We start from the raw sequence: 23,945 nt of genomic DNA, 5'->3' as shown, positions 1-23,945 counted from the left end.
CATTGGCAACTGTACGTCCTCCGAAGCACACTCCACTCACCACACATCATGTCTCAAAATACACATATATGTGATCTCAAAGTATTATTCAACACTCAGTTGGTATTAAACTGGGCATGTTCTTGGTTGCTGTGCCTTAGGGATTGTTCACCTGAGAGCAGCCGCTACGTTTATGACTCTTACTAGGCTGACAGTACCTGGGCACTGGGTGTCAGAGACAGCACATCGGCTTGGGAAAGGAAAAACAGCTAGTTTCCAAGCTCTGTTTAAAAGGAGATAACATTTGTTCAAAAATATGCATCAGGAAAGAGCTGTGAGGTTATGGTAAAAGCTGTGTGGCAAGTTTGATTAATTAGATTGCTCTTTGAAAGAGCTGATACAGGAATGATGGGTCAACTGTGCTGTGAGGTTCTATTAACATTGAACAATGTGTGGCTCGCATTGAGCTCTGATGCACAAGATATTGAACAAACATCCATTGCAACTTACCACAAATGTATTGGCCAAGTCTCCCACAAGACCTGCCTGGGCTGATATTAACATCTTTGGGCCATAGTAAGTTAAAGCACTGCTGTCAGGACCAATCCCAACATCCTCTGAAACTACTGGAGTTCCATCTTCTGCAGGGAGCTTTACATCTCTGCAGAGAAAAATAGCAAACTTTTGGAGACTGAGCTACCCTGATTTACTCAACATCTTTTCAGATTGATAACTATCTTCAATGTATCTAATTAAATGTTAACTTCGCTTTTACTTCTCTTCAAGTGCTTTTATTTTGTTTTAACATATTACAGTTTAGTTGCATTATCATTATCTGCAGCATCGTCAAACCAGGTTCTTTTCAGATTGTACAAGTTACACTTCTTCTACTACTGCCAATGGCAGAGACCTGGGTCTATGTGCGAAATCAACATCTGTCTAGGAAAAGCTACCAGCTGAATCACAGGAACTCTTGCACTGACTTCCAGGGGAAAATACATATGGAGTTCATTTCAACATAATGTTTCCAGTGGGAACTGTTATGGACCAGACCAGACCCCCTTAAAATATTTTAAGAAGGTGGCCTAGACCTTCACATTTTCTTATTTTAAAGGTAGATGTGAATTAGGTGTTCCAGATGTGATGCAACTGGTAAAACCATGTGATGTTGAGCAAAACACAATATTTAGACACTATAGTTAAAATACAAACAAAAGAAAGAGGAATTTAGAATAACTTACTATTGGAAAACTTATCCAATTAATAGATATAATACCTACTACTAACTAACCGTTTCAATATAGCAATATCCCGTAAACACACCTCTTGGCAAAAAGGTAAATTCAGACACAGATTCTCATGTACCATTCAACATTAAAAAGAGATTTCAGAGAAGGTCACAGTTGGAAATCATTTACTGAAGCTCCAACTCTTCTGGACCCAAACAGTTTGTGACTGCTACAGCTAAAAATACTAAAAGATTGATCTGGGAGAACTGGCCACTACCCTTCCATTGTTACATATTTTTAAGAAAAAACCCAAAGGCCTCCGAAATGATTGACTTAGGCCGGATCCAGTCGACACTGTGGCACTGCTGCCTTTACAACCTCTCTTCAAAAAACCCAGGACAAAATAACCTTTATAAAATGACAGCACATCACAGAACAGATGGAATCAGATTGGGTTGTGTAGAAGGAGTAAAACAGGCATGCAACCTGATGAGGTTCCGACTTGTGCGGGGGAGTTGTGATAAAGTTATTGGAAAGTTTCAGCTCGAATAGTGGGATTAAGGATCTCTGTGGAACAGTGAGTGAACAACTGCATCCTACCCTTCAGGTAGAGCACAGGTAAAATGGCCAGAGTGGTTTCTTGCTGAGCTGTGAATTTCTAAACTATTTTGATGGTTCTACACTTACTGTGTATTGGATTGCTCAATATTTTGTCCATTTTTCCTCAACAAATTTTCTTCAATACACCATCCTAGTTGATAAATTGAAAATCTTCTCTCAGCATCTTCAAGGCACTTTAATAGTAGTTTAACTTAGTACTGGTTTGTAGCTTTGGCTTATTAAGTTAAAACTTCTGGCCATTAACTACCAGCATACCTCCTGTGTCACTAGACCCTACAGACAAAGAGAGACAAAGCAGCCCTCTAACCTGGACCACAAAGTTGTGACGCCTTGTGCATTGCAATAAAGATATCCCCTCCACCTGGCTTCATGCCATCTCACTGGGGAGGCAAAAAAGGTAAACTCACTGACCAATCAGAAACATCAAAAATACTTTTGGGAATGTGATTCGGTCTATCAGGTTTGAGCCAAATCCAGTTCTTGGTCCATTGCCATGTAGATTAAAACATTTTTAAACATTTATCCAAGAATTCTTAAATGCCAATGAGTGTTGATACATCTATTAACCTTTCAGGCAGTAATGTCCAGACTTTACTCCACTTTCTGAATGAAAAACATTCTCAATTACACTTTAATGCCTTTACCAATTAGTTTGTCCATTAGTCCTCATTGTTGATCTCTCTGCTAATGGAATTAAGTCCTTCATATCCATTCCAGGACCTCCATAATTTTGTACAAATTTGTGAAATCTCCCTTCAGCATTCTCTGTACCAAAGAAAGCAAAGCCAACCTTCCAAATCCTTCCTCAAAATCCTGGCAATGTTTTCACTCAATTGCACCTCAATAGTGTAATCATATTTTTCTTGTCATGTTGTAATCAGGACTGTCACAGCACTCCAGCCGTGGTCTAATTGTTTTGTACATCTCTAGCATAATCTCCCTGCTATTAAATTCTAGGCCTCACATAATAAAGAAAAATATCGCGTATGTCTTTTGACCACCTGATCTACTTGTCCTGTTACCTTTAGGGACATTCCCAAGGTCCTGCTGTTCCCTACACTTCTCACTATCTTACCATTTACTATGTATTCTGTTGCCTTGTTCTTCTAAGATAGATCACCCCACTCTTCTCCAGATTGAATTCCACACACCACTCTCTTGCCCATCTGACCAGGCCATTGCCATCTTCTTGAGGCTTTAGCTTTCTTACTCATGTCAAGCACATTTAATTACGGATTGTGGAAAATTGGAAAGTAGAACAGTTTGGACATTGCTGGAATCAGAGAGATTTACTGTGTGATTCCTTGGAAACTAAAAATTAAAAGCTCAAAGAGAAGGTGGTTTACCACAGCTTACCAAAGTCAACTGACTTAGTCAAAAGAATAAAACAGAAAGTGGTAGAGAAGCTCAGCAGATCTGGCTGCATCCAACTCTGAAAAAGAGTTATATTGGACTTGACTCTGTTTCTCTCTTCACAGATAATTCCAGACCTGCTTTTATTTGTGGAAAGATTATCCAGCAAAGCTTTTAAGAAGAAATGAGACAGATTTTATGCCTTAACTGTTGGACAAATAAACTGAAAAACTGTTGGAACTATGCTGAAGATTGTCTAGCAACAGCTTCTGAATGAATGTAGCTTTCATCAGTGAACACTGGATGTAGCAGTTGTGGCAGCTCTGCAATAGCTTGTGAGGAGAAGCAGTGCTATCTCAATGTCAGTAAAAAGCAAATCCTTAATATAAAACCAACTAAAATGCTTTCCCTTTTAGTTAAGTCTTTAAATAATAATAAAGTTTTAATCATCAGGACTCCTGTTTCCCATCTAAATCAGAGTTATGGTCCAAAGATCTTTCATCATTCTGTAACTCAGCATTCAGATTTCTTCAACAGCATATCAAAGGAATTGTGAGAAGTCAACTCATTCTATCGTTGAACTTTTAAGATAACTTTTCACCTTTTTCTACAAGGTCACTTCTTTTTTGCATATTTTTAAATCGGATGATACCTTGGCAGAGATGTATTGTCTTGCCTGTGTGTGCGTAGCAGGGTAGATTAAGAGAATACATTTTAAATCAATATAGTAGTTTTGTTAATAATCCTTTTAGCCAACTGTTTAAGGAATAGTTTTGTTGTTAATAAACAAGTTAGTTTTGAGTTTATTGGAGAAACCTGATTAATGTATCTTTTGCTCTAGATAATAATAATAAAGAAAAACAAATTGACAATTTTGGTGATTCAATAAGACTTTGGATACAGCTTATGGAGTTGTGGGGCTTGATTATCAGTGCACCCCTCCCTTCAGAGTTAGAACACCATGAATCGAGACAGAAAAAAATCACTTACATAATGAAATAAGTGGATAGAGGTCAGTGTCCTGTCACCAAATCACACTTTATGCGCTCGTGCACAGTACACTGGCTGTGGCCAGCCAGGTTGGAGTCAGTCCTCAACTGAGGAGATTCTGATCACCTGGTTTATTTGGTCAGTCCATGCTTTTCTGATTGACCCAGATTAACAAACTCGATCAAGAACCTCATAGTAATGAGGTCTACCTGGTTCCAATCACTACACACAATATCAGAGAATCCCATTTTCCAGCCTCAAAAATCATGTACTTGCTCATATGTGGCATATAGGTCAAGCCCTTTCTCTTCTCAGCCATGCCTCACTATACTTACATATATTTTACATATAAAAACACCCTCAATTTTCTACCCCAGAAATACCCCAGTAGTACTTTGTAACACACTTCATGGAATCAAGCAGGTTCAGTTATCAAGTTGCATAGAGATATTAGATATGTCCAATATTTGCACTGGAAACTAGATTTGCTGCTGGTTCATTTTAATACTCAGGCTATAAGTCAGCTCCCATGTCTGGAGGATTTTTTCAAAGATTCAAAGAACTGTACTCTGAAGAAGGGCCCCTGAATTCTGTTTTCTGTCCCCACGTGCTACCAGACTTGCTAGGTTTCTCCAGCAATTTCTGTATCATCTATGGTAACCATACTGTCCATATTCAAATTCAAATCATTGAATCATAGAATGTTTACAGCACACAAAATCCATTGTGCCTGTGCACGTTCTCTGCAAGAACAACTTAATTAGTACCATTCCTCTATCAGTTCTCCATTTGCTCTGTACTTTTGCTTTCAGATAATTACCCAATTTTAAAGGCTTTGGCTAAACCTGCATCCACCACAACATCATAAAGTACATTCCGGATCCTAATGACTTTCCGCATAGAAAGGTTTGTCTTCATATCACTGTTGTTTAGTGTCATAGAGTCATATATCACAGAAACAGACCCTTCGGTCCAACTCCTCTATGCGGTCCAATTTTCCCAAATCAAACTAGCCCCATTTGCCTGTGTTTAGCCCATACCTCTAAATCTTTTCAATTTATGTACATGTCCAAACGTTTTTTAAAATGTTGTGACTGCATATTCCCTTTCCTCTAACAGTTTATTCCATCCACAAACCACCCTCTGAGTGAAAAAGTTGCCCCTCTGGTCCATTTTAAATCTTTCTCCTCTCACCTTAAAAATATGCCCTCTAGTTTTGAACAATGGCGCAGCACAGTAGGTAGTGTTTGAGCTGAACCTGTCCGCTCCAGGCTAGCCACGTTCTTTTTCTGTCTCTCCTTTTCACTGGATTTATTTTTCTTTATATTGTCTTCATTTTCTGACATCATGGGGAGGTTGGATCAGTGTCAGCCGAGGCTCCTGGCTCATAGGCTCAATGTATCGACTCCTGGAAAGGCTGCAATGGTGGCAGCATGCAGTCTGCTGGCTTTGCAGCACTGGTGCATGGGCTCATGGAATGGCAGTGGGGCATCAGCTGCAGCAAGGATGGAGCAGGGAACTCCTGGCTGCGCTATGCCCAGAGCAGTGGCCTTGCAAAACGCCTGGAATCATGCTTGGGACCCCGGTCGATGAAGGTGAGCACAATGTATAGTGACTAGAACCAAGTCCAGGTCAATCTCGTTGTCTATGACACCCTTGATTGGGGTTGTTAACTTGGGCCAATCAAGGAGGCCAAGGCTAACAGGTATAAACAGAAGACTTAGATAGCCTCCTTACTCTAGGGACCGACTCTGGGCTAGCTAGTCAAGAGTCCATGTACAGTGCACATGTAAATAAAGGGTGCCTTGCTGAAAGGATAACAGCTTCTGTGCAGTTACTTCAGTGGTGACCAATGAAAACTGCACACTCCCAAAGGAACTTCACTCACAACAGTCCTCTTAGAGTTGAGATTGGCACTTCTGGCATCATGCTTTTATTTGGGAAGCTTGACTCATTTGATCCTGCTGTCAAAGACTAGGCCCAATATGTAGAAAGAATGCAGTTTTTGTTTGCAGGCAAATGGCATTGGGGCAAATGAAAAGCAACAAGTAATCCTTCTGACTGCTTGCGGATACTCAGCATTTTTGGTTATTAGAAGCCTAACTTTCCCTGAGGCATCAGACACTAAAACCTTTCAAAAGTTGATGGATTTAGTTAAGAAATATTACAATCACAAGCCTCCCCAAATTCTGAGGTGCTATCAGTTTTATTCGGCAGTTTGAGAATTAGGGGAATCAGTATTGGGATTTTTGATGAGGTTAAGATGACTGGCAGAGGTTCATAACTTTGTGTTAACCCAAATGAGATGCTGAGAGTCAGTTTCATAAGTAGGATTTTAGTTTTTTGGCTGAAGCCCAACTGGACTTCAGATAGGCACTACAACTGGTTTGACATCAGAATATGCAGCAAGTGGATAATGTGAGCCACGGGTATCCCAATGGAAGTGGACACCCTCACCTGTCCAACTGAGCTTAGGGAACACTGCTTGAGTGTAGGCAATCACAGAGCGTATCCTGAGCGGAGGACCCTTGGTCAGCCCACAACTAACTCCAAAACAAAGCCAAGACTCGGACAAATGGCTAAAATGTTCTTTCGGATCTGGGCTGGCAAGGCATTGTGGTTGCTGCCAGTATGCGGACTTGAGACAGCAAAGGAGTCCTTTGGATCTGACTCGAGTAAGAGAATTCATTGGCCAGTATCTAGGACAGTATACACACTGGAACATCCACCTACATGTGGTTTGGAACAGCTAAATTGCTTAGCAACGTCCAAATCAGAACCAATCAAAATAAATGTCTTGTTAAATCATTACCTAGTTGTAGTGGATGTCAATATAAGTGCAGCTGTATCCACAATTGCAGAACCAGTTTTTTTACAAGCTCTGGACTCCAACACTGAGGTTTGCGCTAGACCTCAGACAGACTGAGAACCTTTATCAGGGAACCATTACAGATTAAGACTACGTCGTGGGTTCCAGTCTCCTATGAGAAGCAATTGGTGCAGTCACCATGGACTATATTAAAAGACTTAGGCCCAAACTTGACAGGGCAGAATTGGTAGAGAATGATTCCCCTTGGTTGGTTCAATATTTTTCAAGTAGAAAATGGTTGCCTGAGTGAAATCCTAATTAAATACCCATTAGCTTTGCAGGAAGGTCTAGGGTCTATCAAAGGAGCAAGCCACCTTATATGTTGACCAGGAAGCAATTCTACAATTCTGCAAGGCCTATTGTGTGCCATTTGCCTTATAGGCAAAAGTAGAGGCAAAATTCAGAGGCTGGAAAGTGAGAGAATCATCAAACCAGTACAGTCTGCGGAAGTGGCTGCATCAGTCTTGCTAATTGCAAAGCCTGACATTTCTGTATGCCTTTCTGGGGATTTTAAGCAAACACTAAATTGTTTTTTGAAGCTGGATAAGTACTCAATCCCTTGCATAGAAGATTCATATGCAAAGCTGGCAGGAAGCTGTCCTTAACGAAACTTGCCATGAGACAAGCAAATCTGCAATTGTGACTAGATGAGAAGTCCCAGAAGTATGGCACAATTGATACCCTTAAGGATTTGTACCGATATACAAGACTGCCATTTGAGCTATATCATCCTGTGCCCTTTTCTAGTAAATGAGAACATTTTACAAGGTCTACCCAGGTTTCCTTTTATTTGGATGACATGGTAATAACCAGGAAGACCTAGAAAGAGCACCTAGAGAATTTGGACATAGTGCTTTGACATTTCTCCTATGCGTTCATCCTATGCACGTTAGAAGGGAAACATATGTGTTCCAGACCTTGGGCTACAGAGTCAACACAAACAGGATATGCCTGTTGGAATACAAAGTGAGGGCACTCAAATGTGCTCCGGCTCCCACATCTGTACCAGAGCTTAGGTCCTTCCTTGGACTGGTGAATTATTACAGAAAGTTCATATGTAACCTGGCCTTTATCTTGGTACCCTTACTACTGCTGATGAAAATGGGTCAGCCTTGGAAATGGTTACACAGACAAGTAGTAGCATTAAGGGAAGTGAAAAAGCAGCTGTCATCATCTCAAGTCTTGGCTAATTACAATCCCAAGCAAGACATGCAATGGGGAGGAATGCCTGAAAGTGTGTGCTGCCTGGACTTTGACTGATGCCAAACACAAATATGCTCAGATAGAGGAGGAAGGTTAGGCAGTCATCTTTGGTGTGAGAAAGTTCCACCAATACCTTTACAGACATAAATTTGTAACAGCAACAGACCATAAACCTCTGGTAGGATTACTTAAACAAGACAAGTCTATGCCAGTCATAGCTTCTGGTCGAATTCAGTGGTGGGGCCCTTATTCTCAGTGTATACAATTACAAGTTGGAACACCGTCCAGGAGGCCAAATGGTAAAGGGGGGATGCCTTGAGCCAGCTCCCACTGGCAGATACACCACTGGTGGTGCCTCCCCTGAGGAATCCATCAAACTTTCTAGACATCTTTCTGGTCACTGCTGACAATATCTGACTGTGAATACAATACAATCTGGCCTTGGCAAAACTAAAACAGCTGATGGTGATGGGGGAAGCAAAAGGGTCATCACAACCCGAATTGAAACCTTTCTAGACTTGGTGAGACTAGATCATTGTAGAGGATGGTATATTACTGTGGGGAGAAAGAGTGATTGTCCCAAGTAAAGGCTGCCACCTGATGATCTTCTCCAGGATCATCCAGGGGTTTTCAAAATGAAAATATTGGCAAGAAGTTATGTTTGGCAGCCAAGATTGAATGCTATCTTAGCTGCATTGGTGGGGCAGTGCCCACAGGGCCAACAAGGATAAAACTTATTGCCAGCATCTCCCCCACATTCAGGGGAATGGCTGGGTTAACCCTAAACTCAGTCCTCTCATTGGTTCAATGTTCTTGGTCAGAATTTACTCGGCAAACTCAAGAATAACGATTAAAAATCTGCAATACCATTCACAATATACAGACTTCCAGAAGTGCTGGTCACGGACAATGGGATGTCATTTACCAGCAGGAATTTCAAGTATTTCCTAAAGTCAAACGGCATTTGGCATGTACGGACAGCTCCATACCATCCATCATCCAATGGTCTGGCACAAAGAGCAGTCCAAACGTCCAAGGTAGGCTCAAAGAAACAGCCTATCACTTCACCCGAGACCAAGCTATCCCAATTCCCGTTTGATTATAGGACCACCTCTCACACAACTATGGGGAAAGCTTCAGCAGAGTTGCTAAAGGGGAGAAGACCTGCACCAGGTAAAACTGATATTCCCAGACCTGAGGCGGGGAAGGTGAAACAACACCAGGAATGCCAATGCTAACCACAAGCTTCTTTTACTTAAGAGTAACCGTTTACTTCAGGAGACGAGGTTTGGTGTCAAATCCACAGAAATGGCCTTGCATGGGTTCAAGGCAAGGTTGATACGAGGTCAGGTGCTGGGAGATACAAAGCTTGGATAGGTGAGTTGGACCTGACCAAATGTGTGGATCACACAAAAGCTGCTCCCTTGCAAACAGGGCAGGAGCAAAACATAACTAGCAGATAAGAAAAACCAGAAATGCTGTCAGAAACTGTGAGTTCTCACCCTCCATCTAGTGTCCATAAAATCTCAGAGTCCGAAATGGATCCAGTTTCGATACCGTTACTGCCTGAAAAGAGAAGGAAATTCTCTCAAAGCTCCAATCGTAAGAGAGGGGCTATGGTCCGGTACACACCACCAATGTCCGAGTCAGAGTCAGAGGAACTGAACCTGGGGCAAAAACGCCCCAGGAGAAGCTACAAGAAAAAGAACAGGCGTACATCCTAGAACTTTTGGGGGTGAGAGAGGGGTGTGGTGATTGGAGTGAGGGCCTCCATGAGATCATTGATTGAGGTTATTAACCTGAGTCAATCAGGGAAACCTGGCTGACAGATATAAACAGGAGTGTTAGAGAGTCTCCTCAGTCTAGAGACTGGCTCTGGGCTAGCTGGTCAGAGTCCATGTGCTGTGGTCTAACAAAGGGTGACTTGATGAAGGGATACCAGCCTCTGTGCACTTACTTCAGCAACAATCAATGATGTTTCTAATGGTCAGCATTACTGATGGATAGCTTTATAAGTCTGATTTGCTGTTGAATTTTAAATTCCACCACTGACTTGTTTCGTGACATTACCACTATGCCACTGTCTTCCACAAATGTAATGTGTTTCGAAAATATTTTTCAGATTTCTCGATTTCCCAGATTTTTTATATCTCTGCTCAGTTGCTCTAATCTACTTTTCAATTTTTTTCCTTGTGTTTTCTATAGTTCTCAAGTCTTTCTGCACTGTTCTACTATTGGTATTCAAAAGAAGGCTTTTTTTTGGTTTATCCTTCTATGTTTTTTTTTGACATGGAGGGACCTTTGGAAACATATTGAATCTGAACCCTCTTAATCTCCATTTGAATGCTGTTTTGCATTGATTCATCTTATACATCTGTTTCCAGATTGTTTTACTAAAGCCAATTTGGAAAGTAGAAATGCAATACCTTTAACATAGATCTGGTCAAATCTCAGTAAGGGAAGCTTAAAGTTATATTTGTCCATTGTATTTCAGGTCTACACTCCAGTGTTGTAGTACAGAGGAAGTGCTTCCAGTGTCAAATCAGGCATTAAACTGAGGCCACATTGTTATCTCAGGTCGGCATAATGTGTCCTATTGCACTATTTTACAAAACACAAACTAATATCCTGATCAATACCTATCCCTTTAGGAGCATTTCACAGTTAAAATGATCATTATTATATTTGCTGTTTAGATTTAGATTAGATTCCTTACAGGCCCTTCGGCCCAACAAGTGCACACCGACCCTCCGAAGATTAACCCACCCAGACCCATTCCCCAACCCTATATTTACCCCTGATTAATGTACCTATCAATATGGGCAAATTAGCATGGCCAATTCACCTGACCTGCACATCTTTGGTTTGTGGGAGGAAACTGGAGCACCCAGAGGAAACCCACGCAGACACAAGGAGAATGTGCAAACTCCACACAGTCGCCCGCTGTTGTAGGGCGCACAGACTGTCTGCCATATTTTCTACATTTTAAGTGAAGACATTTGAAAAGAACCCCAATAACTATAATGCACATTTGAACATCCTGGTATTGTGAAAGGTGCTGGATAAAAGTATTCATTTCTTTGTGTTACTGAAATAGGACATTGTAGATGCCCAGATAACTACGGTAGAATGTGCTTTTCAGAAAGCAGTAACTACTACTTTTGGTACATGCCACTTACATGCGCTTTAATAGGTGAAAGTCATCACATCGTTCAATATTCCATAGTAACAGGCGCTCCTCACTGGCCAGACACAGTTGGAGCTGGTTCACTGGGTTAAAACTCAGAACAGTAGGCTGCATGCCTACAACAGACTCGCTACAAAGACGAACGTTTGCTTTCCAGTTCCTTAAAATTGACAGCAATAAAAACAGATTAACAGATGAAGCTGACATTCCTTCCCAACTATTTCAAATAGCAAACGTTTGGGAAACCAAAATGTTGAAGATGTCAGATCTTCACAGCTGCAAACTTCAGATCTGAATATGAGTTTTGCAGAAGTGTAGCCGCTGGAAAACAGCCAGGGTGAGCACAAGTCAATCCCATGCTCCTACTGCCAAAAGGACTGGGAAAGGAAAGATTAATCACAGCAGGCATGTCTAGTCACTGCTGCTTGTTGACCCTTAGGCACAAAGCAGCACTTAGATTGTTTAGCACATACTATAATATATAAAATTCTTCCTGTCTTGACATCAAATTCATAGATTGCCATGTGAAACAGGACATCATAAAGAACACAACTAAATTAAAACACAAAATCAGGCTGCAGAGGCAAACTTGTTATTGCAGTAGCATGCAAGGGCTGATACAGAATATTACAGACTAAAGGTGAAATCATTGTACATGATCTTTATTCAATTTCATGTAAGATTCTTAATTTTAATCATTCAGACTTATCAAAGAAGGAAAACATTTGGAATGCACAATGCTTGTAAGACACTAATCTGATCATTTCACTATCCTATGAGATACCAAACAAGGTCAGAGGCAGAGTAATACTCCTTCTACGTTTTTCCTATTGACACTACTTCCCACACCCACAACCACCAACCCACACACATCTCCCCTCAAAACCCTCTCCAACAGGTATAGCACATGGTTGAAATAAATTTCCCTCTACACTGACTCCATCAAACACTCCCAGGATAGGCACAGCAGAGAATTAACTATAGAGTAAAGTTACCTCTACACTATCCCCATCAAACATTTCCATGGGCTGTTATAGCCTGGGATTAGATTCAGAGTAAAGCTCTGAAACGCTCCCAAAACAGGGACAGCACAGAGTTAGATCCAGAGAAAAGCTTCATCTGCACTGACCCCAAACTGTCCCAGGGCAGGTACAGCATGGGCTTAGATACAAACTGATGTTCCCTCAATGCCATCTGTAGGGCTACAGATTATGTATTCTGTGTATGTAATTAGGTTTAACAAAACCTATTAATGTATAGTTACAAGTGTGTACACCTGATTTTACTTCACTAGGGGATGATGTAATGGTGTTACAGTTAAATAAAGGTAATTATGAGGGCATGAGAGAGGAAGTGACAAAAATAGACTGGAAGCAGAGGCTTGCGGGGAAGACAGTACAGCAAAAATGGCAAGAGTTTGTGGGTATAATTAAGGACACTGTACAGAGGTTCATCCCCAAGAAAAGAAAGATTATCTAGGGAGGGATTAGACAGCCATGGCTGACAAAGGAAGTCAGGAAATGTATTAAAGAAAAAGAGAGGTCCTATAAAGTGGCCAAGAGCAGTGGGAAATCGGAAGATTGGGAAGGCGACAAAAACAAACAGAGGATAACAAAGAGAGTAATAAGAAAGGAGAGGATCAAATATGCAGTTAGGCTAGCCAGTAATATTAGAAACAATAGTAAAACAATAAGAAACAAACGACAGACAAAAGTAGACATTGGGCCGCTTCAAACTGATGCTGGAAGCCTAGTGATGGGAGATAAGGAAATAGCAGGAGAACTTAACAAGTACTTTGCGTCAGTTTTCACAGTGGAAGACAGGAGTAATATCCCAACAATTGAAGGGAGTCAGGAGGCTGAGTTGAGTATAGTTGTCATTACAAAAGAGATAGTGCTAGAAAAGCTAAAAAGTCTTAAAATTGATAAATCTCCTGGCCCCGATGGGATACATCCTAGAGTTCTGAGAGAGGTGGCTGAGGAAATAGCAGAGGCATTGGTTGAGATCTTTCAAGAGTCACTGGAGTCACGGAAAGTCCCGGATGATTGGAAGATCGCGGTCGTAACCGCATTGTTCAAGAAAGGATCAAGACAAAAGATGGAAAATTATAGGCCAATTAGCCTAACCTCGGTTGTTGGTAAAATTCTAGAATCCATCATTAAGGACGAGGTTTCTAAATTCTTAGAAGAGCAGAGTCTGATTAGAACAAGTCAACATGGATTTACTAAGGGGAGGTCATGCCTGACAAACCTGTTGGTATTCTTTGAAGAGGTGACAAGCAGGTTAGACAAGGGAAACCCAGTGGATGTGGTCTATCTAGACTTCCAAAAGGCCTTTGATAAGGTGCCACACGGGAGGCTGCTGAGCAAGGTGAGGGCCCATGGTGTTCGAGGTGAGCTACTGGAATGGATTGAGGATTGGCTGTCTGACAGAAGGCAGAGAGTTGGGATAAAAGGTTCTTTTGCAGAATGGCAGCCGATGACAAGCGGTGTCCCGCAGGGTTCAGTATTGGGGCCACAGCTGTTCGCATTATATATTAATGATCTGGATGAAGGGACTGGGGGCATTCTAGCGAAGTTTGCCGATGATAAAAAGATGGGTGGACAGGCTGCAGAAGGATCTAGACAGTTTGGGAGAGTGGTCCAGGAAATGGCTGATGGAATTCAACGTGAACAAATGCGAGGTCTTGCACTTTGGCAAAAAGAATAAAAGCACAGACTACTTTCTAAACGGTGAGAAAATTCGTAAAGCCAAAATACAAAGGGATCTAGGAGTGCTAGTCAAAGATTCTCTAAAGGTCAACATGCAGATTGAGTCTGTGATTAAGAAAGCGAATGCGATGTTGTCACTTATCTCAAGAGGGTTGGAATATAAAAACACCATTGTGCTACTGAGACTTTATAAAGCTCTGGTTAGGCCCCATTTGGAGCACTGTGTCCAATTTTGGTCCCCACACCTCAGGAAGGACATACTGGCACTGGAACGTGTCCAGCGGAGATTCACATGGATGATCCCTGGAATGGTAGGTCTAACATATGAGGAACGGCTGAGAATCCTGGGATTGTATTCATTGGAGTTTAGAAGATTAAGGGGAGACTTAATAGAGATGTACAAGATAATACATGGCTTGGAAAGGGTGGATGCTAGGAAATTGTTTCCGTTAGGTGAGGAGACTAGGACCCGTGGACACAGCCTTAGAATTAGAGGGGGTAAATTCAGAACAGAAATGCGGAGACATTTCTTCAGCCAGAGAGTGGTGGGCCTGTGGAATTCATTGCCGCAGAGTGCAGTGGAGGCCGGGACGCTAAATGTCTTCAAGGCAGAGATTGATAGATTCTTGTTGTCTCGGGGAATTAAGGGCTACGGGGAGAATGCAGGTAAGTGGAGTTGATGTGCCCAGCAGCCATGATTGAATGGTGGAGTGGACTCGATGGGCCGAATGGCCTTACTTCCACTCCTATGTCTTATGGTCTTATGGTCTTATGGCTTTAGAGCAGTAAGTATGATTATGTAGACTATTTTGGTGCTGGACATTCTATGATTTATTAGACCCATGCAAGTCTCCTGTCAGCAAATCAGTGAATTCTTTTAGCCACTCATGTGCTCATCTAGTTTTCCTTCAAAGTATCTACACTATATGCCTCAACTATCTCTGATAACCTGCACCACATTCTCACAGTGTTGTGATGCAAAAGTCAATATTTGTAACTGATAAGTTACCAGATGGTGAGATTGAATTCTGGAAGAGAGGAGAAGCTGGCAAAATAGAAGCCCGAGTAGCTGAACTCCAGAAGCACATAGTCCAACTCTGCCCCATCTGCAAAACAAAACAACTGCCATCATGAGAACCTCCTGTTTTTTGTGACACTCATGTTCATCAACTTTAAGAATGTGAGAAATTAAAAATATAACATCACTTGCACATCAGAAAACAGCAGCAAATACGCATGCGGCATGGAGTTAAATACAGATTAAAGCTCCCCCTACATGTACTACAGTATAGCCAAGTTTGTAGATGATGCAAAAGTGGGTGGGGAGACAAGTAGTAATCATGCCACAGAGTCTGCAGAGAGATATACCCTGATTAAGCGAGTTGGTAATAGCTTAGCAAATGGAATACAATGAGGGGAAATGAAAGGTTATGCATTTTGGAAGGAAGAACAGAGGTGATGAATCTTATTTAAATGGATAAAGATTCCAGCGGCACGGTGGCTCAGTGCACCAGGGACCCGCCTCCGGTGACTGTCTGTGTGGAGTTTGCACATTCTCCCCGTTTCTGCATGGATTTCCTCCAGGTGCTCCGGTTTCCTCCCACAATCCAAAGATGTGAAGGTCAGGTGAATTGACCATGCTAAATTGCCCATAGTGTTAGGTACATTAGTCAGGGGTAAATATAGGGCAGGGGAATGGGGCTGAGTGGGTTACTCTTCGGAGGGTCGATGTGGACTTGTTGGGCTGAAGGGCTTGTTTCCATACTGTAGGGAATCTAAGCTATATTCTAAAAAAAAATGATGATGGGATATCGTAGGGGGCGAGCTGAGAATAGTTCACAGGTCAGTGCAACATTAAGGGCCTGTTCTGTGCTGTATTGTTCTATGCTCTAACACTACGGAACAGAGTGATTTCGGAATCCGCAATCATGAATCCCAAAAAGTTAGCATCCAAGTTCAGTGGGAAATAGAAAAGGCAAATGGAATGATGTTGTTTATTTCAAAGGAAATGGAGTATAAAGGTAGGGAGGTTTTGCTAAAACTGTATAAGGCACTAGTCAGACCACAACTGGAATTCTGTGAAGTTTTGGGCCCCGTATCTAAGAAAAGAGATACTGGCATTGTTCAGTAAGGGAATCAGGGGTTGGGAGGGGAAGGCAAAAAATTGGAGTTGAGGATTATCAGATCAACCACCGTCTAATTGATGGCAGAGCCGTCTCAATAGGCTGCATGACCTGCTTCTGCTCCTACATCTTATAGCCTTATACTGTCCCCATGAAACATCCCCAGGACAGGTACAACAGAGTTTGATAGTCAGTAAAGGTCCCTCTACACCATCCCATCAAACACTCCCAGGGCAGGTACAACATGGGGTTATATAGAGTAAACCACTGCCTGCACTGTCCCCATCAAACACTCCCAGGTCAGTTTAAAAATAGTAACTTGTTATTTATATACATTTTGATTACGGTCTAAAATGGGAAAAGAACTGCTTTAAGAGCAAAGGATCATGGCACTTTTAAAGCAAGTTACCTGACACTAATTGAAAGTGCTATTTACGTAGCTATTGCTTTAAACAATGCAGAAAGTCTCATTAGAGACAAGCTGAAGTTAGGGGGTTGTGTATGAATAGAGCTTCGGCTAGCAACAAATGACCAATTGGTCTCTGGACTTATGACCAGTTATTGACAACAAAAGCTTCCTACATTCAGCAACTATGTGATTGGCTCCCAGATAATTAAACAGCTTGGGGGTATGAATGTTCAGATCAGAACCATCGGACCTCTGCAAGGAAAGAAGCATCTCAAGCCTGAAAATAGCTAGTTTATTTCCCCTCATCAGTTGCTGTAAATTGTGACCTGTAATTAATAAATCAGTGATTTTCACAAGTGTGAACCAGTCACCCCGTCCTCCTGGGGGAAAAAAACATGAAAGCACCTGAAAAGGAAGATCAAGAAGTAGGTTTCTGATTGGCCAAATGATCACCTTAGCAAACCATGTGACCAGGAAGTGATGGATTCTCTCTAATCTTTCTCTCCACCCATAACACCCCCTTTTTTGTGTCTGCCTGTGTATGTGTATAGAGGGGGAGTTTTACAAGTGGGTTAGCGTTCTAATTAGTAACGTTATGTGTCAATTGTTCATAATTGTTTATCTGTAGTTAGAATCTATTTATTTGTAATAGGTAGCAGTTATCATTAAGTACAGTAACCTGACCCATGCTTTCTGTCAACCTGGGTCTAAAAAATAGGTAAACTGGGGATTCTTCTGACTTATTATTTTTGTCCGATTCTGGAAATAGCAGGGCTTGATTTCCAATGTGCTACCCCTATGAGGCATATTAACAGGTATAGTATGCATTAAATTTAGTGTAAACAAAGCCTTTGCTAGCAAATAATAAAGGGACATGAAAGGGAAATGAAGTCAAGTTGAAACATAACAGGATTGAAACTCGGGATTATCGTACAATATACACAGTAGGAGAGACTATAGAGTGTACTGCAGACTGATGCCTTGAAAATCTTTCCAAGCCAGTGAAGTTTCCACAGTTTGATTGTTTCTGCTGCCATGCACTCTATCACTGTAATTGTGGTGTAAAGCATATGTGTAATATCACAAAAGCACGTGGAACTTAATGCATTTATACCAAGACCATTTGTTGAATGCTTGATTTTGAAGAGTAACAGCACATACCCATGAGGACAGAAGTCTTGGTCAGCTCAGGAAAGCTGTACAGATTTATGAATGGCTTTAACCGCTGCTCTGCAAAGGCAACAATATTTTTGGTACTGTTGGTCGTGAAAACTCCAATACTCCCATTCTCGCATTGCAGCACCTTCTCCTTCTTTGTGTTTATGTCCATGAAGATCAGAAAGTTTCCACAAGGGTAACATATTGTGTTATTGTTCACAAAAAGCACCTTCTGTGGTGTGTAACCTTTCACCCACCTGAAGGATATAAAAAGCGAAAATGAACAGACCTGCAGCCCAGTCGAAATAAATGCTTAATGGTCCCTCACTTGCACTCCACCTTAACCAATAAGAATATGCCTTAATGTAATAAAAACATTCCCAGGCACATTTCAGGAACTTCAGCAACCAGTACACTTCCTCTGTGATGGCAGTGACATGAGGCTAGTAATCCAGGGCTAATGCTCTAGCTCATGGCTTTACATCCCACCATGGTTGGCATGGACGGGTTGGAGTGAAGGATCTGTTTCCATGCTGCACATCTTTATGACTCTATGTTAAATTTGTATCAATAAAAATCTGGGAATTTAGAAAAGCCACCCGAAATTTGATTGCTTGTTGAATAAAACCCATCTGATTCTTTAATGTTCTTTAGGGAAAGAAATGTATTGCCACTTCTGCCAATTCAAAGGAGTGGATATGGGCACCCACATAGGTCCCAGGTGTGCCTGCCTCTTTATGGGGTATGTGGAACAATCTTTGCTCCAGTCTTACACTGGCACCCTCCAACTCTTTTTCTTGGTACTTCATTGACTGTTTAGGTGCTGCTTCATGTTCCTGTCTGGACCTTGAAAAATGTGATCATTTTGCCTCCAATTTCCACCCTTCTTTAACTTGCATAAGGTCCTTCTCTGACACTTCTCTTCCCTTCCTTGACCTCTCTGTCTCCATTTCGAGGAATAAAATGTCCACTGTCATCCACTACATAGCCACTGACGCCCATACACTGACACTATAGCTCTTCACATCCCATATCCTGCAAGGATTTCATCCCATTCTCCCAGTTCCTTTGCCTATGTCGTATCTGTTTTGATGATGCCAAAATAGCACTGCTAACATGGTTTCCATTTCCATAACTGTGGTTTCCCACCACTGTGATTGAGAGGGCCCTCAACCACATCCGACCTAAATGCTGCTTCTGCCCTTGCCCCTTCCCATCATTCACAACACAGTGATCGGATCTTCCTTGTCCTCACTTTTCATCCTACAAGCATCTGCATTCAAAGGATCATTCTTCTCCATTTCAGACAACTCCAGCAGATAACCACCACCAAACACATCTTCCCTTCCCTGCCCCTCCCATTTTGCAGAAGCCTTCCCTCTGGAAACACACAATTCCTTGAGCACTAACACCATACTCCCTTCCCATGGCATTTTTCCATGTACCTGCAGAAGATGCAACATCTGCCAATTCACCTTCTCTCTGTTCACCATCCAAAGCCCGAAACAGTCTTTCCACTTGATGCAGCATTTCACTTGTACTTCCTCTAATCTGATGTATTGCATTCGCTGCACCCAATGTGGCCGACTCTACATTGAAAAAAACAAATGCAGACTAGCTGACCGCTTTGCAGACCACCTCCAGTCCATGTGCAAGTATAACCCCAACCTTCCCATAGCCAGTCATTTTAACACAGCATCCTGCTCGCATGATCATTTGTCTACCCTCAGCATGCTGCAATGCTCCAGTGAATCACAGCATAAGCTAGAGGAACAACATTTCATCTTCAGATTAGGCACTTTACAGCCTTCTGGACTCAGTATTGAGTTCAACACCTTCAGATTGTGAACCCACTCCCATTCCTGTCCCTTCTTTTAGCTTTACTTGTTACATTCTCTGTCACCACGTCCTCTCTCCCTTCTCCCAACTCTAGTGGGACTGTCTGTTTTTTCCAGTTTGGCAGTTAGACACATCATTGTTCTGCAATTCTCATATTCTGGTCATTTAATCTGCACTATCAAACACCTTTTCTCCCCCAGCACTCCACACCCTCCACCATTGTATAAATGCTGCTCCATCCATACTTCATGTCAGCTATGATGAACAGTCATCTAGACTCGAACGTTAGCTTGCTCTCTCTCCATGGATGCTGTCTAACTGTTGTGATTTCCAACATTTTTTGTTTTCAATACAGGTTCCAGCATCTGTTGTAATTTGCTCCTACATTCTGTCTAATATTGCACAACTGAAAAACTTTGCCACCAACATTTTCATCAATGGGCTGAAACTTCTTGTGACCAATACAATGTCCTCTCTCTGATCTGTATCATTATCTTCTTTTTCCAGATCTTCCATCCCAGGTATAGTTTTGAATACTTTATGATAATTTGTGATAATTTGTGGCATAATGGTATTTTGAATCACAACTAAAACATCAATTGGACTACACCTTGAGCATTTCTGGGGTTCATTTGTTGTAAATTCAAACTTCTCTTGCTTCTCAAAATTATCATTGCATTTCTATCCTCATTTCTATTTGGTACAGTTCTCCTTTCATATTGTCCCTTGCGACCTGTGTTTAGATCGTCTCGCTAATTTGCTAACATTATATCCTCCACTTTCTGTCATATTATAGTATATGTTTATCTACAAATTTCACTCCTGTCAAAAACTAGGAATCTGTCCATACTTGATACATTGTCACAGTTCAATAACTTAAGTGTCAACAGAGATCAAGGAATTCCCAAATCAAATTGCAGCAGACTTCAAACATACTAATAAATTCCATTTTCAGTACATCGGTCTTTCCAGATTTGTCAAAATCTGATCATGCCTCAGAAGCAGCCAATTTATCATCTTTTTGATAAATTTTATCCATGAAAGTTAACAATCTATCCAAACTTCATCCATGTTCAAACCACCAGGCTCCAATTCTGAATAGCAATCACCTTGGTTCTCATCCTGCTTCAAATGTTAACAAAAGCGGTACGTCCTTAGCTTGTTTTCTCTTCAGTAAACAGGTAATTTAGGTCTACGTTGTAACTTCATTCTTCCACTGGTCACAACGCCCTTCTTCAGAAAACAGAATGGATAATCATACCACAAAACTTTATAATTTGACTCAGCTACTTTCTGTTACCATTGTTATATTCCAAATGTACACTGTACTTTAACAGAGTCAAAAACCACACTTTTCACATAAGAGTTTTATTTCAGTTAACCACACTTCTTAAAACTTACATCCCACTGAATAATAGCTTCCCATAGATAATTTTTCATCAACCTGCACAGAGATACTATTATATACCTCTAGAGCAGGTTGGGACTTGAACCTAGCTTTTTGTGGAGACCTAGCTCAGCTATAGGGACATTAATGCTGTACCACAAAGCCCACTAGCTCCCTGCATTCTTACAACCAAGTCACACCCAATTACTCCCTAATTAATAAATCCTTCATCTTTTCCCTTGTTCCATTAAGTCTTTCTTCAGACCTTATTAGAAGCAACCAGCGAGCGTGAAAAAATTATTAGGGTTTATGATTGGGATGGAAGTTCGAAGGACTTTAATAATTTGTGGCATAATGGTACTTTGAATCACAACTAAAACATCAATTGGACTACACCTTGAGCATTTCTGGGGTTCATTTGTTGTAAATTCAAACTTCTCTCGCTTCTCAAAATTATCATTGCATTTCTATCCTCATTTCTATTTGGTACTTTTTAAAATTTTTTTAATTTCATGGGAAAAGGCAAAAAGAGGATACACATGGTGAGTTACAACATCAGAAATGACACGAATGTGACAGATTCTAGCTCAATGAGTTAAATGTTGCATAATCATGCAGCCTTCCTTCAGTGTTTTGCAGGTATTCTTTCATAATTTATTTTTATGTAGGAACTGCAAACAAGGTCTCCTTGTGGTTGCTGATGAGGACTCACCTGACAGACAGAGAGTCTGCATTGTCCATCTCCACCCCTTGTCCTGACCAAAGCTTGCCTTGAACCAGGATTATTGGCCAAAGAGTGGAATGGGTCACTCAGTAGTCTCAGCTTCGCTGTTCTCTCTATTTCCTTCCTTCTTACATTTTCTTCCTCATTCCCTATCTAAATCACACTGCTCCCTCACTCATTATATCTCTCCCTCTCACTTCCCTTCACTATCTTACTCTCTCGTCCTCATTCCCTGTTTGGACTTTCTCTTTCACCATCTCCCTCATTCCCTGTCTAGATGATATTCCTTAACTATCCCCTTCCTTCACTATCACACTCCCTCACTATATTTCTCCCTCTGTCTCCCTCACTATCTTACTCTCTATCTCATCCCCCTCTCTCTTAATACTTCACCATCTCCTCTCGATCTCATCCCCGTCTATCGCCCTTCCTCTCTATCTCTCTCCTTCCCTTATCTATCTATCTATCTATCTGTCTGTCTGTCTATCCCTCTCTAAAATATATCTCTCTCTCTCACTCCGTTATTGTCTCCCAGGTCTGGCTTCCAGCCGTTGCCTAGTGACAGGGAAACGCCAGGTGATTGGTTCCTTCAGTGATCACCCAGCGCTAAAGCGGGTTGTTATTGGTTGGAAGTCAGTGCCATGACAACGGGCCGCCGAGGGCGTAAACAACCGGAGGGTGACCATCGGGAGAAGTCACCCCGGGACCGGGTCCCGGAGCACACCCAGACCCCGGACCCCGGACCCCGGACCCAGACCCAGACCCCAGACCCCAGACCCAGACCCAGACCCCAGACCCCGGACTCAGACCACGGACCCCGGACCCCGGACCCCGGACCCGGACCCCAGACCCAGACCCCGGACCCCAGACCCCGGACTCAGACCACGGACCCCGGACTCCGGACCCCGGACCCCAGAACCAGACCCCGGACCCCAGACTCCGGACTCAGACTCCGGACCCGGACCCCAGACCCCGGACCCCAGACCCCGGACTCAGACCACGGACCCCAGACCCAAACCCCGGACCCCGGACCCCGGACCCCAGACCCCGGACCCCAGACCCCGGACTCAGACCACGGACCCCGGACTCCGGACCCGGACCCCAGACCCAGACCCCGGACCCCAGACCCCGGACTCAGACCACGGACCCCAGACCCAAACCCCGGACCCCGGACCCCAGACCCCGGACTCAGACCACGGACCCCGGACTCCGGACCCCGGACCCCAGAACCAGACCCCGGACCCCAGACTCCGGACTCAGACTCCGGACCCGGACACCGGACCCAGAGCCAGGACCCAGACCCCGGACCCCAGATCCCGGACCCCGGACCCCGACCCCAGACCCAGACCCCGGACCCAGACCCAGACCCCAGCCTCACACCCCGGACCCAAGACCCTGGAACCCAGACCCAGACTCAGACCCCAGACTCCACACCCCAGACCCGGACCCAGACACCAGACCCAGACCACAGACCCCGGACCCCGGACACAGACTCCAGACCCTGGACCCAGACTCCAGACCCTGGACCCAGACCCCGGACCCAGACCCCAGACCCCGGACCCAGACTCCAGACCCTGGACCCAGACCCCAGACCCCGGACCCAGACCCCAGACCCCGGACCCAGATCCCAGACCCTGGACCCCGGACCCCAGACCACAGACGCCAGACCCCAGACCCCAGACCCTGGACCCAGATCTAGACCCAGACCCGAGACCCCGGACCACAGACCCCGGACCGAGACCTCAGACCCCAAATCCCGGACCCGGACCCAGACCCGAGACACCGGACCAAGACCCCAGACCCTGGACCCCGGACCCCGGACCCAGACCCTGGACCCCAGACCCCGGACCCAGAACCCGGATCCAGACCCCAGACCCCGGATCCTGGACCCCAGACCCTGGACCCCAGACCCCGGACCCAGAGCCAGGACCCAGACCCAGACCCAGACCCCAGACCCTGGACCCTGGACCCCAGACCCTGGACCCCAGACCCCAGACCCCGGACCCCGAACCCAGACCTAGACCCCGGAACCAGACCCCGGACCCAGAGCCAGGACCCAGACGCCAGACCCCGGACCCCGGACCCAGACCCAGACCCCGGACCCAGAACCAGGACCCAGACGCCAGACCCCAGACCTCGGACCCTTGACCCAGACCCCAGATC

The 23,945-nt window shown here is 43.3% G+C and overlaps 1 protein-coding gene across 4 annotated transcripts in view; it reads right to left on the bottom strand.

The window, feature by feature from the left end:
* cfap43 (cilia and flagella associated protein 43) overlaps positions 1–22,309 on the bottom strand; it is a 107,751-nt gene extending 85,442 nt beyond the window's left edge. For all 4 annotated transcript variants that reach the window (XM_072557272.1, XM_072557273.1, XM_072557274.1 and 1 more), the window contains exons 1-5: positions 21,771–22,309; positions 17,836–18,089; positions 15,152–15,248; positions 11,424–11,591; positions 490–640 (exon numbers count right to left, since the gene is read on the bottom strand). In XM_072557272.1, coding sequence (XP_072413373.1) covers positions 490–640; positions 11,424–11,591; positions 15,152–15,248; positions 17,836–18,089; positions 21,771–21,799 — 699 coding nt within the window. In that variant the 5' untranslated portion in view covers positions 21,800–22,309. The remainder of the gene's footprint in view (positions 1–489; positions 641–11,423; positions 11,592–15,151; positions 15,249–17,835; positions 18,090–21,770) is intronic.
* Between the last annotated feature and the right edge of the window lie 1,636 nt (positions 22,310–23,945).

The sequence above is a fragment of the Chiloscyllium punctatum genome, chromosome 38, assembly GCF_047496795.1.
Source record: "Chiloscyllium punctatum isolate Juve2018m chromosome 38, sChiPun1.3, whole genome shotgun sequence".
Classification (NCBI taxonomy): domain Eukaryota; kingdom Metazoa; phylum Chordata; class Chondrichthyes; order Orectolobiformes; family Hemiscylliidae; genus Chiloscyllium; species Chiloscyllium punctatum.
This window is presented reverse-complemented; position numbering and strand designations above follow the sequence as displayed.